Raw genomic sequence first — 17,455 nt, 5'->3', positions numbered from 1 at the left:
TGTGGATCTCTCTGGCGTGGCCTCTACACAAAGCGTTCTGCCATTCACCTCTTATCTGACCAGTCCCTCCTGACGTGTGGAGGGCCTGTGCACTTTCTCACGGCATCATGTCAATGGTGCCATAACTGGGAATTTACACCAAAATGCCAGTCACAGTTCCGACTGAACTCTGAATGGCAAAACAGGTTTTGTTCATGGTTATACAGTTATTTTACTTCACAATGGGGATTCCCTCTTAAGGAGAAACAATGAATAGCATTTGCAAATGCTTTGTGCTTATTACTAAACATGTGAGCATAAATAATGGACCAAACGTCTTTTTCCTCCTGTTAAAATAGTTATATTACATTTTTTTCATAGTTGTCATATAATTTAAACTCTGCTCTGCCTTTCCAATTTCTTTCTTCATTTCTTTATTTCTTGTAGGAAAAGGTTTGTCAGCGACAGGCTGGCTGAGCTACTCTGATTCATCAGCTGGCTAGTCCACATGTTTATTTCCTTTTGAGAAATACACAGCAGTTCATTAGAGACACAAGTGTGTGGTGTGGTTATTAATTAGCAAGTTCAAAGAATATGGGAAAAAAAATCAGATTTATTTCTAATTTGGTACACATTATCCCTCTACCTCTCATTGTGGTAGCTCATAGTCTAAGACGCACCGTCTTTCTCTAAACAATCAAGTATGGATAGAAACATAAAAATAAACTTTCCGATACAGCTTACAACCAAAGTTTTTTGTTTTTTGAAAAGCTATGGGTAATCTAAATAACAACATGACATAACAAAACAGTACAAAAGAGGTATACATTTGAGGGCGTACAATGTTCTTTGTCACTTCTATGAAACTTTAGTGCATCTGAAAGAAAACAAAACAAAAACAACCCAACTCTGAAGTCCCTCTCATCTCTTAAGCATAATAAGGCATATTTGTGAAGTTTATCACATCCTACCGTACCGAGACATTTACGGACTACAGATCACTTTTACCTCTGAGGGCTGAACAAAGAAAAACACACAGCTAAATTAAACCGAAGATCACATTCTATTACGTTGTGGCAAACACAAGCATTATCTTCCTTTCTCTTTCTCTGGAATGGTAAAAGTAAAACAAAATATACCGATCTATGAGCACATTCAATAAAAAGATACAAATCTGAATCCCAAATCAACCAGTGGGCTACCATTGACCATGTTATGACAGTCTTAAAGTGCTTCGGGTGTCATCATTCACTGCAGCTTTAACATTGGAAGTAGAGATACTGACTCAATTGATTGTGTTTGGGTCCAATGCTGACTAGGTCCATTTCTTCGATTCCACTTCAGTAAACCTCCATGCTTCTTTAATGTACAGACTTGGGTCACATAGTCCTTTTTTTGTTTTGTTTTTTTGTTTTTTTGTTTTTTTTTGTTTTTACAGCCGTCCATTCATTAACATTCCCATGGCATGACACCACTGCTTTGGTGCCCTCACATTCTTTTCCCTTTTTTAGGACGTGACGAAGATGACGACCAGCCCACTCAGCGTTTTGACTAGCTGGTCTGCTTTGAAGGTTAAAACAAACAGAAAAAAAACAAACACTACAAGGACTTAATTCTCATTGGCAACCGACACATAAAGCAGGCCAGGGAGAAGGAGCGCGACTTGTCATATGATGTCACTGAACGTTGTTTTGTTACATGACTAGCCAACAGAACAATATGTGTGATTGATCCGGGGTTAGGCTGAAGTTTTCCGGTCTGGTGGTGGATGATGGTGCGGCTCAGAGCCAAGTCTTCCCTATGACAAAGGTGTTTTCTTCTCCCTCTGCCCCAGTGGTCCGGGGGGGTGGGGGTTTTGGGGAGCTTGGAGGGACCATGGGAAGCACCCTAAGGAGTCAGCCCTGTCTTGGCGGCGGGTGCGACACCTCGTCATGTCTCTACCTCGTGCCCCGCCAGCGGGATCACAAACACGGTGATGTCATCGCCCGAGCCCAGCTTCTCATTGGGTAACCGCCAGCCGCGCTCTTTCAGCACGCCTCGTGACCTCATCAGCAGGTCCTGGGCTGCCAGTGTGTACCTGGTGTTTCACACAGATGGGGAAAGAAAAGCACAAACAATCAGAACAATATCAACAACGTAGTGAGATTCAGCCTGGGGGGGATTTCACACAGCAGGATCAACAGGTTCGCCACAAAACCTCAGAATCACAATCATTTTATTGGCCAAGTATATTTACACATACAAGGAATTTAGCTTAGTGGTTGCTGGTGTACTTTGTTAAAAGACACAGAAGAATAAAAGACAATATAAACCAATAAACAGTAATATAAAAAAACAATATAGAAACAGTAGAAGAAAAAGATAAGATCAGAATCAAATACAGAATATATAACTTAAAAATTGTTATGAAATATATCATATTCCTAAACCAAATATTCAGGTTTTGTTTTACAGATTAAATCAGTCTCACCAGGATATAGCATAATCTTTTTCACAGTTATCTGGCTAACTTTTCTAATGCTTTGTAAAATAAAAACAAGCACAAGCACACATACACACAAATATCGCTGCCTAAATCAAAAACTACAGAATCATACTGAGTCAATAAAGTACATCAAACAAACTGCCCCCTGCATCCTGAACATTGTTTATGAATTAATTGATTTCAATGCCTCGCCATTCTGAGCAAATTCAATCTGTAGCTGTAACTTGTTGCAGAATGCTGCAGGTGGCCTAAATATTTGTAAAGGTCGCCACCTAGTGGATACACTGTGTTTAACCGAGCCCAGTGTTGATCTTATTTTCCAATGGATTTATGAAACTGTACAACTCAGTGAAATTTGTGTCATTTTACTGATGGCTTTCACACGGCACATAGCATTAGTAACAATCATATAAGTAGAATGTAAGCCTCATAATAAGGATTATATGGCGGACTCCATACCTCATGGGATCAGAGGGGTCACAGCAGGACAAGAAGGCCGACACTGCATCTACCACCTCCCTGTCCGTTGTTACATCCCACAATCCATCTGTACCCATGACCAGGACATCATCCGGGCCGTGTTTGTTTTCAGCCACGTCATAAACCTTCACCTGGAATAAGAGGACATACTCTTCACCAATTTCATTCATCATGGTCTAATGATAAATAATATCATTTTGTATAAAGTGTGTTTGTGTATGTTTAGCATGTGCTTGCTTGCATGCAAGGGACATAACCTCCATATGCTGCAGTAAAGCTGCTTATTTTCATTTACATTTTAGGAATTTAGCTGAGGCTTTTATCCACAGTGACTTACAATGAGTGCAACAGTAGAATAAGCTTCAATTCCTTGATCGCCATAATTATAAGCAACGAAAATTACAAGCAACTAATAGCAAAGAGTGCAATGAGAGTCATGGGGTCCTGACAATATTCCTGTGATCCTAGGCTAAGGAGTGCTATGAAAAGAAATGAGAAATAAGAGCTAATGAGATAGGTAGAAGGTATTTTTTTAATTTAAAAATAAGAACATAAGAACACAAGTGCCCAGTTGGCAGCTCTACTGTACAGCTCCCATGTCTGAATATATTGAGCTGTAAGAATGAAGTAGCGTGTTGCTGAAAAAAAAGACATGTGCACACAGTAAACCTTTCCTAAATAAATAAAGGTAAAAAAAAAGGCCTGCATGTAAGAAATGCAAAACTGGAGCGGATGTGTAGCTTTGCACTCTATCCTCGTTTTATTAAAGAGAGAAAACAAAAGCACGTCATGTACTGTGTGCATTCTTCCCAGCTTTGATCAGACAAGAGGGTGCGGCACAGCTTTGGGCAACGTAAAAGAGCAACGCTTCCAGCAGCAGGCAACAAAGAGAAGCGCAGGGCTCGGTATCTGTTCACATGTATCCTGGCAACAAGAAGCTCCTGGGTGAGTAAAGCAACAACAACGCTGAGGCAACTCCTTCAGCAGTGTTGACAGTCAGCGTTGCCCCAGAAGCTGCTCGGCACGTTGCTGCATTTAGGCTTCAGACGCCTCGCACTCACCTCAGGGCAACATGAGAGGAACGGCTTGATGTGAATGTTGGAGTTGTACACCTTCAGGTCGTGATCTCCCAGCCCGCGGGTTACTCCGATTGTCGCCATGACGCGTGCCTACATACACACACACACACACACACACACACACACACACACAGTAACGTAGGTTATCGCTTTGGGGTGTGCTTAAATTCGAGGAAAATCCACTTATGAGGGATTACTGAGTGAACGACACTTCTCTCAGACAATAATGACAATTTTGAGCAGGTCTCACTTCTGCCCAGACAGATACTGCAGAATTGAACTGTAGACTTGAAAGCGCACGAATATAACCCCCCCCCCCACACACACACACACACACACACAGAGTGAAGAAGAGATAGCACAAGCACACACTAATAGTAGACAGTCTGTGAGCAATATGATAATGTGAAGTGCATATTCTGATTACAGCGTTATTAACTGGAAACTTTCAGCCCCATAACATTTGGAAATCTCTATGACAGGCTGTATATCCAGTACAATACATTACATTTTTTTCTGTTTCTCACCTTTTTGCCCTCGCCGTATATCAGGGGGAATTTCAGATCATCTTCAATGATTGTCTTGTAAGACCTAGAGCCAAACAACAGACACATCCGAGATGTAAACTACAGAAAAATTGACTGTGGGAAAATCATTAGTAATTTCTCGTAAAACACTCCGCCAACAAACCGTGCTGAACATTTTTACAGTGCTCGACACAGACAAAGGTGCCCATGAAAAACTAATTAACTATTAAAAATGTGATTAAAACGGATCCCCAGATTTACCAGCCAGTCATAGTGTGGTCTCGGAAGAGCATCTTCTTGCCCAGCTCGCTGTGCTGGATCCTGCGAGGGAACTCAATGTGAGTGAACTCATTCCCCAGGAGCTCCGGCCTCAGGAAGCCCTGTAGTAAAACACAGCATCAAACTGAAGCGTATGAAGCTTTACATAAGCCTAAAATGGCATGCCGCTCAAAATTCAGTAAGGCTTCTAACACATGAAACAAATATTTTTCACATTTACAATTTAGCCATTTCACTCTCACGCTCTTATCCGGAGTAGTTTACAGTGAGCGAAGCAACTGAATAAGCCTAAATTCCTAGATCATCAACATTATATGCAATCAATAGTAATGAGTGTAATGGTCAAAACCACCGTTCCCGATAATAAATACAATAAATATTCCTGTGTACCTCTAACAATCATGTATGTAAGGAGAAGTTCTAGGTAAAGAAATAAGAGCTGACAAGAAACAGTAGAAAGGTTTTTTTCAGCTGATGCAACTGGCTTTAACTTGTATAAACTTATATAACCTCAAGTTGTGTAATATCAAAAGGCTAAAAATGTAATAGTGGGAAACCGAGGACACAGAAGCAACAAATACCTAAGGCACAAAGCAGCTCCCTGTTTTAGCTGCAGTACCAACGCCATCCACCCACTCTGTGACTCAGAACTACGACTAAAACTGCTCCTACAGCAGGCAACCAGTGAACATCGATTTGGAGAGATTGCAGGATTTCCTTTTCCTTTTGGAGCCAGGATGCCTACTTGTATGTGCTGCACTCAACTGCAGCCACAGATTCTGCTCTGCCAGTAAAACCTCACTCGACTAGTGAAACTGAAATGTTCAGATTTATGCTATTCCTCTTTCAGTTGGTTATGCATTTTATGTAACCAGTAATGCGCTTGGAGAGAAATATTGTGAATCAAAAATCCCCTTACACAGATTTGTATGGAGTTCATTTCTGATTATTTGATTATATAGTCATTTTGATTGTCATTTGCAGCATACAAGATAAACAATACCAGATACTGCAGTCGCTGCCTCTCAGACTCGGGCGTGAACTCATTAGACATGGGAATAATTTCATCATTTCGTATGATTATGGCCCTGCAGAGAGAAAGAGAGAGAACAACAAATAAACAGGGAGGACAGAGAAGGGTCACAGAGACAGAAGCAAATTTCCATTTCTACACACAAGCAGCTAATATGAACAAGTTGCTCTGCAAGATCATTGATGCAAGTAGAGTGGACTAAATGATGCTGCAGTACACAGAACAGACTCCAGGTGGCGCATGAAGCTGCTGTGTGAGATCAACACATTGGCTTCCTTATCAGGAGATTCCCGGAATCACATGTCTGACATTTGACACTTAAACACCTATTACAAAGCCATAACTACGGTCATAATCACATCAATCTAAAGTGTAAATCATTTACACTTTAGATTGATGTGATTATGACCGTAGTTATGGCTTTTGGTGTCACAGTGACACAACCAAACATTTGTTGTCTTTATAAACCCTTTGCATAGGTAAGTACTTTAAATATTCTTCCTGTTTGAATCCATATCAGTCTACTTAGGGACCATTTATTTAATTTTGAAATAATCACATTCATTTTGATTAACCCTGTTTTACCATTTCTCTCACCTGCTATCTCCAGCATTGGCTACGTAGAGTTTCCCCATCAAATGGATGGCAGCTAAGGCACAACACCCACCAGAAATGGTATAGGAGGCTTTTTCCTTGTCAATCAGGTCATCCTGAAATGAAGAGGGAAAAAAACAATTAAATCAAAAGGCCAGGCGCTCACAGAGGTTTTCAGAACCCACTCCGCCTCTCATCACTCTGAAGAGCTCGTTCTTTCTCCATACATATTCATAATCAAAACAAAAATGAAACGCAGCAGTGCTAAATATGGAAGTAAACAAGGAGGTCTTGAAGAATACATTACCTAGGCTGTGCCGGGTTATTATCAGTACCATTGTTACCCTTGTTAAAAGCTGCACTAGGCAAGATTTTTATGCAGAAATACAGCCTTATCTCTCATCGGCGTAACAGAGAAAAATGCCATAGATTCACCCTATTTGCCCAAATGAAGTTCTGTTGTCGGGTGTGGACACTTCACGCATACGAAGTGACGAATTAAAACTTAAGAGGGAAATAAAAACAGTCTCCTTAACAGCTGTAACGACCACTCCATCCAGAGAAAGCTGGACTTAGATCTTTTGCCTCTCTCCCCTTGGGTTCCTTTGTTTTAAAGCGATGACAGACAAGCCAGTAAAGTTACATGATTTCTGGATATTTCTGGATATTGACGTTCTAATTTTTGAATCTCACTGCCATGCGGAGCCACCAAAGCGTGAAGTTGCCAAGTGCAGCTTGGAATAAACAAAGTACTGTTGTTGTTTTTTTTATCTTAGTGGTAAAAACATCCATTAGTAATCTCCTACTCACCATCTGTTTGAAGGCGTTCTCTATGACGCCCATCACCAGGCTCTCCAGACTGACAACCTTCTCCATGTGAAAGCGCACCGAGGGGTCGCTGATGGCATCGGGGTCTTCCGGCTCCTGTGCGGCTCCCTTCTTCGTCTCCACCTGGTACGGACTGCCGTTCTTGGCCAGGCAGATGGGGGGCGCGTTGGAGGGGTTCTCCAGCAGGTGGGCGATCTCTCCCAAACGGTCTCTGATGAGGCGATGAAGAAGCTTGGAGGCCATAATAGCGGCTCCGGACCCCGCATGGCCATCGAACACCCCCCAGAAGTGAAGAGGGATTCCTGTGCCATCCTAAAAAGAGCAATAGACATAACAAATAAATAAAAAAATAATATAAAATAATAAATACATAGGGTTATGGGTGTAGTCCAAAATCTCACTAGAGATTAGTTAGGAGTCAGGAGGCACAGATTTATGAGAGCTTACAAGCTCAGGGATTTCCTAGTTGGTGACATTATGATACTTTTTAATGCTAAGCACCATGTATCTTCCACTCTAGTTCTTACTGGGCCACAGCTGCAGAAAAGCTAGATTACGATAGTATAGGAAAGCTGGGAAGATATGAAATTCATTGTAAGCTGTATTTTGTGTAGTGCAACAAGTATAAAATGATATAGCACAGTAAAATTGCCAATGTTTGAGTGCAATAACACTGTAGTATACTGATCACAACAAACAGAAAAAACAGATAAATGCAATGTTATTCCTCATCAGAAGACTTCTCTGCCACGGAGCAGTGGGTTCACACAACGCCTTGCCACCTATGTGTTTACAGGCTTGTTTACAAGCCGTGCTGGACTGACAGACTAACAAACAGATGAACAGGCGCAAGACATCTGCTTATCCCTCTGATGCCGGACAAGAGGGGGGGGAAGGGGCGCAACAAGAGATGATGTAATTCATTTAGACAGACTGGAGGAGGTGTGTGTGTGTTTGCGTGAGTGTGTGTGTAGTCATTCGGTGGGTGGGTGTGGTTGGAGTAGTGACTCCAAAAAAGAGCTATTGACCACATCGCAGTGTAAATATGTTTAGGAAGATTAAAGGACCCCAGTCTAAGAGGGAATAGTTTAGTGAGAGGTAAATAAACAAGACACGCTTAAGCTGCTTAATGTTCTGCCATAATCACCATGATATTAAACACAGGAAGTTATGCTAATGAGGCCATTAATAAAGCTAATTCATTAAATAGCAAGTATTTCTGTTAACATACTTGTCTTCATATAACACATGGGTGGTATTAATATGAACTACCGATCTTATCTCTGTATCTCCGTTATAGTAGTTTCAAGAAAATTAGTTTTTCCTCATTAATATGCACATTTATGCAGCAAGGTGCTCCAAAATCAAATCAGACCATCTACTGTATAAGGGGAACCTGTGGTGTAAGTATGAAGTTTCTGTTGGGGTTAAGAGAATTAACCATTGTGGCGGGACATGCAAACAAAACTAGAACAGTCTTGATGCATTAATCTTTGTTGTAAGGGGGGAGAAAACTAATCCTCAGTGAGGTCTGCCGCTTTCAAGTATACACAGGAGACAGGTTGAGACAAAACTAAATACAGCTTAAGAACAGATTTAACTAGAGGAATTTAGGTAAACGTTGTCTTTATAGGTCGTAGCTTCTGCCTGACCTTGACCTGAGAGCAAAATCTGCCTTGCTACGAAGGTAGGGGTGAAGATACTGGTTCAAGGTGCTTGACCAACAAATGTTTGTGTATGTTTTTTTTGTTTTTTTTGACTGAACAAACCTAATTCTGATGCTTTGCATTGTGATGAAGACACAAGGACCACAGAAGGATATATTTGAGACCTTCCTATGATAGCAGGCATAGTGAAAACTGAGAAGTCCCGCAAGGATTGGAGAGGTAAAGGAATTATAAGTAACAAGGAGAATCAGTCAATACCAACTAGGATAAGAAGACACCAATATTGGGTATCAGATAACTACAATGCATGCAACGAATGTAGAGTGGAGCTATTACACTTTCAATACACTGCTGCTACGACTATATTGTGTTTTTCTTCCTCAAATTAAAAAGTTTAGCTCCTTTAACAGGCCGACTAAAGCCTGAGGTTGAACTGAGGTTGTGCAAATTCCATTCAGCGACATTCACCCCTGACAGCTTCGGGATTTACTGTACATTAACTTCAGATTCAAAAACATTATCAAGGATTATTTACGAAAGCGGCCCAGCCTTTGACCAGACATTTCATTCTTTATTGCCTGGCTCCTGTTTGGTGTTTGGGAGCTCTCTCACCCCGCTGTCCTCCAGCAGAGTGGAGTTGCGGTGTTTGCCGCTCGGCCTCTTCACGTACAGCTTCTCACAAGACGCCTGGTCCTCGTTCAGCATGCTCTTCCCCGCGTTGATCACCCTGGAGGAGAGAGACAAGAGGTGGGAGTAAGACGATTTATAATGTTTGCTCTGGATCCTCCAGCCGCACTGCATGAAAACATAATAGCAGTCGGAGAGATAGAGAGAGAGGTAGAGTGAGAAAAAGAGAGCGAAAGTGGGGCAGGATGCAGTCGTGTCCCAGAGGGAACTTGCAGGAGGGATTAAGTGTTTTCATTATGAGCTGATGCCTGTGGAGGATAATGGCTTTACAGTAATGCATGGTTTCATACTCCAGCAGCATCATCCATTCTCCTTTGTGCTGCAGCGGTATTCACTGGAGGCAGCAGGGCAGAACAGAGATCTGAAGAGAAACTCTCCCTAGCAGCTGTTTCTCTGATGCTTAAAATATTGCTATAAAACTATAATATCCAAACTACCGTAACCTCAATAATGACCTAACGTTAGATTAAATTATACTGACTTTATGGGTGCCTTTAGCTTCTATGCAATGAGGCTTAAAAATTGCATGCAACATAATACAATACGAAAATGAAATGGTAGCAGTAAGAGATCTTTATATTTGGCTACAGAGAAAATAACATCCTATCTCCACCACACCTTGAAATCTGCAAGTTAGTTTTACAACAAATGTAAGCCCAAACAAATTTTAAGCTGCCTTAAGCTGCCACATCAGTCTAACTTGGAAAGACAGTTCTACAGTAGTTTGGACCTCATGCTGGCATATTACATAACACTTTCAATTATAGATAAATGCCACATTAGCTAGATAATATAGCATAATATCTACTGCACAATTCTGGTAATTCAAGTATTGTCATAAAGACCTCTGCAGAGTAGGAGAGAGGGGATTAGTAATTTATTACTTATCAAGAGACAGAGAGAGAGAGGGGGGGGGGGGGTAGAGCAGAGAAACAGACAGAAAAAGAGACAAAAATGACAGACAGGGAGACAGAGAGAGAGAGCGAGAGGAGAGACACTTTTGTTCCGAGTCTCTATAAACTGAAATGTCAAACCAAGGAGACAAAAGAATTCCAGGGTAAGGATCTAATCAAAACAGGACCTTTGACCTTTCACTTTTCAAATAGTTCAAGCAATCAAGCAATCATTAGGGGAGCCGGTCACCGTGTGTCCAGAAGCGCTGATATCAGAGAGCAACAAAAATGAGGCACAATATGCAACTGCTGCCCAAATCTGGATTATAAAAAGCCCTTTCACTTTCTAATCAGTTGAAAGCGGCGGACTGGCACCACTGTGTCCTGCACCGTGCTCCCTGCATTAGGACTAATGATAGGGAAGAATTAAAAGTCGCCTGATTATCGTCTAAACTTTCTGCCAAGGCCCCGATGTTTTCAGAGATCTGGACGCAAGGCCAGAGAGAAACAACTTTTCATCCATATTGGAATATGATCACAGCAAATCTGCTGTGTTCTGCCAGCACTCTTTTTGGCTCAGTCATGCATATTGCTTGGTTTTCTATAGTTTCTCACTGACTTAGCCAACTGCTTGGTCTTTTAGTTGAGGTCATGCAACATTGGGAAAGGCTGGCTGCAGGCGGAGAGACCGCACTGAAGCTATGGTAGGCTTGTACAGAAATTGGCATAAAAAAATATAGTGTGCATTGTATCTGCTGTTATTGGATGCATATGTTGTTGTATCAGCCATGGAGGCCTGTCTTTGGTTAGTTGTTGTGTCCACTTTAACAAGTCATGTAATCTGGTATTGAAGAAAAATGTTATTTAACAAGTGAACAAGTGAAAACGTATGACAATAGGGTGTGATAATTTCACTTGGTTCCAGTGTGAATAAAATCAAATTTTCTTCACACTAGTGGAAGGATCTCACGTATTCTGCCTCGCTTCAAGATATTTACACTTGTTCTTAGAAGAGTCCTGACCAAGTGAAACTGCAATGGAAACAAGTGAAATGCTCTCACCCCATTAGCATAAGTTTTCACTTGTTTCGAGAAACATAACACTTTAAGGCTGAATATGACACTACATGACTTAAAATAGATATTTTTGCAGTGTAATGAGGTGTGTTTTTGGTAAACTCTTCAGCATCACTCACCAGTCCTGAGAGAATCACCACATCATCTGTTTTGAGAGTAGTCACATGTCTTCAATGAGCTATAACCATACTATAAAGCAAGGAATCTCTGTCTGTATGTGTGTCCTTCGCATATCTCGAGAACCGTTCGTCCGATCTACTTCACACTTGGCGGGTGTATTGCTGGGGACCCAAGGACGTGCAGTGTCGAGTGTGAACTTGTTTGGATGAGCGGTTCTCGAGAAAGCTGCAAGCAGCAATACCGGAGGCCAAGCAATCGGCCCGTTCCGAACAGGAATGTTTTGAACGGGCACTGTACTAGTTGAACATAATGTCAGATGTGTGGGAGGATGTGATTCTAAAGCAGCAGCTCAAGCCTTCCAATAATGTGACTTAACTGTGGGAGATATCTATGTTTCAGTCATATGTTTCAACAACTTGTGACTGAAAGCCATTGGTCATATCTGGCAAAACAACGCTTCTGTGTTTGATCTTCCTGCGTCACGCAAGGAGAGTTCAAAAGAGGAAGTTGACAATTCCTGTGAATTCTCTGATAGCGGCTGTTCTGCCTTTTAAGGCCATAAATATAATGAAATAGTGAACGGTGTTATAAGACATCTTCGTCATCTCTCAGAAAAAAAAGTGTTGCAATTAATTTCTTGTCATCCCCTCTAAAGCAGAACAGACTATTTCAGTGATCCTGTGGAAACTCCTCTCTACACAGTAGTTCAATGAACGGAAAGCCAGGTAGTACATTGTAATACAGCTGCTGAAAGCACCTCAGAGTAAAGGTTATCGCTATAAAATAATCCATTATTTGAGTTGTCTAGTATAATTTCCTGTCACAAACTTCTCCCACAGTCTGAAACATCTGTGCCTGCTATTGTAACAATGAATTATGTTTGTACAGTATATTCCTCCTTTGTTGAAGATACAAATTGTATAAAACTGGGTAATAAAGAATTTCAAATGAATAAAACTCCTCCCTCTGTTCGTAACACTGATACATTTCAGAGCGTGAGAGAGGACTGTTTCAAAGTTGAACATTAAAATCAGTAATCGCAGGTTGCTGCTGGATGATGCTACGTCAGGTGCTGGGTGACAGATGGACAAATACTGTAGGCCTATTTCATAAAGCCTCATCATCCGCAGCATGCGGAACATCATATTCTAACTTTACAGGGAAGTTTCACTGCAGTTCATGTTTGCAGAGCAGATGGTGCAATGCTGTGACGAAAATCGACTGGCAAGGCCTGCCAAAAGAAATCAACAACTAAAATAATGCTTTAGCAGTTACTACAGCAACTTATCTGCTGTGAAGACCACAACTCAGGTACTGGAACTAAATCATGCTGCAACTTGGAAACTGTATCTCAGCATCAACTGAGGATCTGGATACAGAATAATGTCAATCAAGGGTTTGAACTAGGGCTGGGTGAGATGGACGAAATTAATAATCACATGTTATATTATGTGAAAACACCTGACATCTTCGTGATATGGAGTTGCAGCCCCTTTTGCACAATCCACATCTCAATAGTCTCAAAGCTTAAAAATCCTTCTCTAACTCGTCTGCTTCTCAAGTTCAAGTTCATTTATTTATATACTGTAGCCCTTGCATGTTGCAAGGGACTTTACATAGAATGAGCCTAACTAGATCTAACTGACAACCACAGTCAACCACAGAACAGACTCATGCAACAAAAACTCGAGGAAGCAAAGACAAACCACAAGACACACAATAGCAAGTTTTAGCAAGACATAGCAAGACTACCTATTCTACATAGCCTAGTCTACCCGGAAATAAAAACACTGCCAAGAACTCCCAAGAAAACCTTATTAGGAAAAAACATGGAAGAAACGTTGGGCGGGCCGAATCAGAGGGATCCCCCACCAGGACGAGTGAGCGTGCAATAGGTGCCAGGACAAACAGTAGAATCTCTTTATCCACATCTGCTCCTTTGTGATTGGTATAGATTTAATAAGGGAAATCAATAATGGGATAATGGCTTTTACCTGGATTCACCTCATCAGTGTACTTAATTAAATTATTAAGTGTACATTCAGTGTAGAGTATGATAAAACTCTACTTATCAACAAGTTTGTGAGATATTTTATTTAGTATTTGCTTTTAATCATTAATTTAGACAACAACATTGTCTATCACAATAACTTGATACCATTATTTCATCATGATATTATTATTATAAGTATAATAAATTGCTAATCCCCTATTACTACCACCAAAAGACGATAATACTGAATTATTTCCCAGCCTTAGTTTGAACTCCCCTCCCCTGCTATGCACTGCAACTCGCCAATGTTATTATTTGATTAAAATTCGTTCTCCGTCATCTTGGCTTAAATCAAGTCAAGATATCCATGAAAAGAGGCATCCTACTGAAATGGTTTTGGGTGCAGGAAAACCCTTTTTGTTTTTGCTTCTGAGCCTTTGCCCCTCAACACTTCTTGCACCATCCTAGTGCCAGGGTGTGAAAGATTGCCTGTATATTAAATAGCCATTGGACCGAAGCACTTAGAGCGTCTTACCGTAAGTGCACTCATATGTGGATGCTGACACAATGCTGTACAGCGGCATTACAGCATCGATCAGAATCCTCTTCTAAAGCATCTTAACCCTGGCATAGAAATTACACAGAGATTTCAGATTCAAAATTCCCTGCGAGAGTTTAACCCAGGACAGCATTGTGGGTAAATGCCTCACTGCCGAGTAATCCTGTGCATCCTACTGCTGCACCACCTTTCACGAATATACACAGAACATGACAACACTCTATGAAAACAACAATCTGCAGAGGAAATGTTCAAATGGCGGAGGGGAAAAATTGCTCAACCGCTGTATTGCAAGGCCAAGACAAGCCAATGGCAACAATGAATCCTCATAATCACCAGAGTGAATGACTGCAGGCACTAAGTAAGTGATATCAAAGCGTTGAAGTTGCGCGGTGTCTGGAGCAGAGCCAGCAGGTCGGCCTCCAACTGGACAGCATCCACCTACACTGTGTTGGGCCTTCATTGTTCCTACTCATTATATTACAGCACAAGGGAAGTAAGCAGCACTTCAGCATTATGCCAGTGCTTCTCTCAGTCCACACCCATCATCGTTAATTTAACACCTTAGATAGTTTTGAACAGCCGCCCCCGGAGTCATGGAAAATTTCCAGTATACATGACTATTAGGTTGATTACAACTGCGATTTGGCATCATGACTGATTTTCAAGATCGGACCAAATCCAAGTGTACACAGCAAATTTTCTAGTGTTAATAAGTGTTTATTTTTCAGTGACAGTTATTTGGAAATTGATGAGTGTTGATTGGAGCTTTGTTTGTTCACTCATAGAGCTGATATGGCTCTGTGTTCAAACCCATCTAAAAGTGTTAATTAACTGTGAAGAATGGGACAAATAGAAGCACTGGCATACTGTTGGTTTTTACACTGTTGAGACTTAAATGAACACTGGCTTTGTTGATTTGATGATCAGATTTTGCTGTGTGACCAGCTCAGTGAATTGGGGTGTGGTGTAAACAGCACAGCCACTACTGCGATTACATTTTAGTGACTTATATTTCCAAGATGGCGGCACTGATAGCAGTGCACAGCCCCCGGACAGTGAATCAAAATTTCCTGGTATTAGAGCATCCTCATTCCACCTCTCTCGCTCATCCTTCTGAGAATGGGTCCAGCTTCCTCCTCACAAACCTCTCCCCTGTCCCCTTGAGCCACTGTGCATGACTCAGCCCTTTTCTGCTTCAGCACTGGGACCAGCAGGGCGGATGGGGGTGGGCAGCACAGAGGACCGGAGCTGTTCAGCCCTTCCTCACCCCCCTCCGAGAGGAGGCTGAAAGTGTTTTTCCTCAGCAGGAATCGACCAAGCAGCACATTCTGGCCAGCAGCGTGAATGGAGTTACTTTGATAGGTGCTGCGTGGTTTGTATCTGCAGGTGTTTATTACAGTATGCAGTAAACCCAAGGACATGTGGAGTGACGCTCTGCAGTTTAGGCACAGTGCACTGTTGGAGTTAGCTGTGAGTGGTCACTACTTCAAGTGACTACATCACATAACCTTTTTAAGAAAGACAACAACAAAGTTGCAGTGAGCAATTGAGACAGACAAGAGCATTACACACACAAACACATCCATGCAGACTAGGCACTTGAGTGTGTGTGTGTATATGTGTGTGTGTGTGTGTGTGTGTGTGTGTGTGTGAGAGAGAGAGAGAGAGAGAGAGAGAGAGAGAGACAAGAGAGAGAGAGAGGGAAAGAGAGAGAGACAGCCAGACAGAGAGGGATAGAAAGATATCATGGAGGTTATAAATCAGGTATTTTTGAATTTCAAAAATATCATGAATGTATGAACACCTACAAAAAGTAACCTGCTGCTATTATGGCTGTAGCAGAGTAACTGGGGAAATAATACAATTCATTTCAGGTTGACTGCAGTTCCTGCTTTCACTTTTGGATGGCTTGGCCATGTCTGATAAAGCTTCACTGTTTCCTCATAGCGATACTTAAAATGAACCGAGGAGGAGGCTGTGTAGGCAAAGCTTTGAGCACAAATGCCAAGGTGTTGTCATTATTTGATCCGAATGGTAATGAGCGTCTGTGTAATTAGGCTACAGTAAGAGGGGAGGAATACTGTAGGAATGGTACAATAGCAAAGGGCCGTATTGGCCATCATTTGGCTGCTGCAGTGGCTGCTGAGGCTGCAGCAACACAAAACACTTCATGATACACAGGCCCGACACGGATCAAGCCTGTCTTGCACATGAAAAAAACACACATCATATGGTGCTGTTATTTTTTTTGGCAATTCGTCAATGAATGGCTTTGATCGTGCAGTAACCACTCACTCTGCGTATCCCGTCCGCCAGGGAAGCCTGCTGTCTCTCTTTAACGTGAGCACCGGCCGTGATGCATGCTCGGTGGAGTACTGCAGGAGCTCCGGGGTGAGGTCCAAGAAGTCCGGCCGACCGTATGGGAACCGAGGCGGCAGACCGTCCGGTCCGCAGTTCTGACCGGTACCTGAGTGATGGTGGTGGTGGCCGTGGGGCATCATCCCTCCCACCAGAGTGGACATCGCGTTTTTAACTTTGCTTATCATCATCGGCAATAAAACATAGGCTAGAAAAAAAAATCCGGACGGAAATTTAAAAGCGATGCGATATTACGCAGGGCAAATAGAAAAAAGAACCAACGACGAGGATCATTTCAGGAAGCGATTTTTTCTCCCCGGCCCCATGTGACGCTTTAGACAGACACTGTGTTTTCCTCATTCACAACAGAATAACCCTCCACCGCCTGCGTATATAGGCAGTAATCCGGCAGCAGGCTGTATCTCCTCTCAAAAGGCAGGGCTTCACAGGGAGATGCAGCAAGACACAGCTTCACAGAAAAACACATGCACATTCAAAATCTCAGGGCTATAAATTAAAATATAGCCTAATACAAATTCAACATCTAGGCATTTGCGAACCTGAATATTAGGCTGCTTTTGTCACAATGACAGATTTGACAGATCTTAACCTTAAATAGCTAATCCCATAATACTACATTTTGGAAGGATACTCCAAAGATATCACAGCAAAACTATAAACTAGGCTATATATAATATTCAATAGGGATATGACCATAATATCATACAAAAATAGCCTGCCATACAGTAAAGGTCACTGTAAATTTGCTACTGACACACTACACTGTCCCTACACTAAATCCCTATGGGAATATT

General features: G+C 41.8%; 1 protein-coding gene across 1 annotated transcript; it reads right to left on the bottom strand.

The window, feature by feature from the left end:
- Positions 1 to 574: 574 nt before the first annotated feature.
- Positions 575 to 16,992, bottom strand: ppm1j (protein phosphatase, Mg2+/Mn2+ dependent, 1J). The gene is made up of 10 exons (XM_071519851.1): positions 16,578 to 16,992; positions 9,564 to 9,678; positions 7,267 to 7,596; positions 6,460 to 6,572; positions 5,833 to 5,917; positions 4,812 to 4,930; positions 4,551 to 4,614; positions 4,006 to 4,113; positions 2,924 to 3,075; positions 575 to 2,056 (listed from the first exon to the last, which is right to left on the bottom strand). Exons 1-10 carry the CDS (start codon positions 16,829 to 16,831, stop codon positions 1,909 to 1,911), a joined length of 1,488 nt encoding a protein of 495 aa, XP_071375952.1. The 5' UTR covers positions 16,832 to 16,992; the 3' UTR covers positions 575 to 1,908.
- Positions 16,993 to 17,455: the final 463 nt, after the last annotated feature.

The sequence above is a fragment of the Centroberyx affinis genome, unplaced genomic scaffold (assembly GCF_046629955.1).
Source record: "Centroberyx affinis isolate AG114_WGS23_722 - 3 ecotype Tasmania unplaced genomic scaffold, CSIRO-AGI_Caff_v1 ptg000061l_1, whole genome shotgun sequence".
Lineage (NCBI taxonomy): Eukaryota > Metazoa > Chordata > Actinopteri > Beryciformes > Berycidae > Centroberyx > Centroberyx affinis.
Note: the sequence above shows the minus strand (reverse complement) of the source record. Positions and strands in the feature narration are given on the sequence as shown.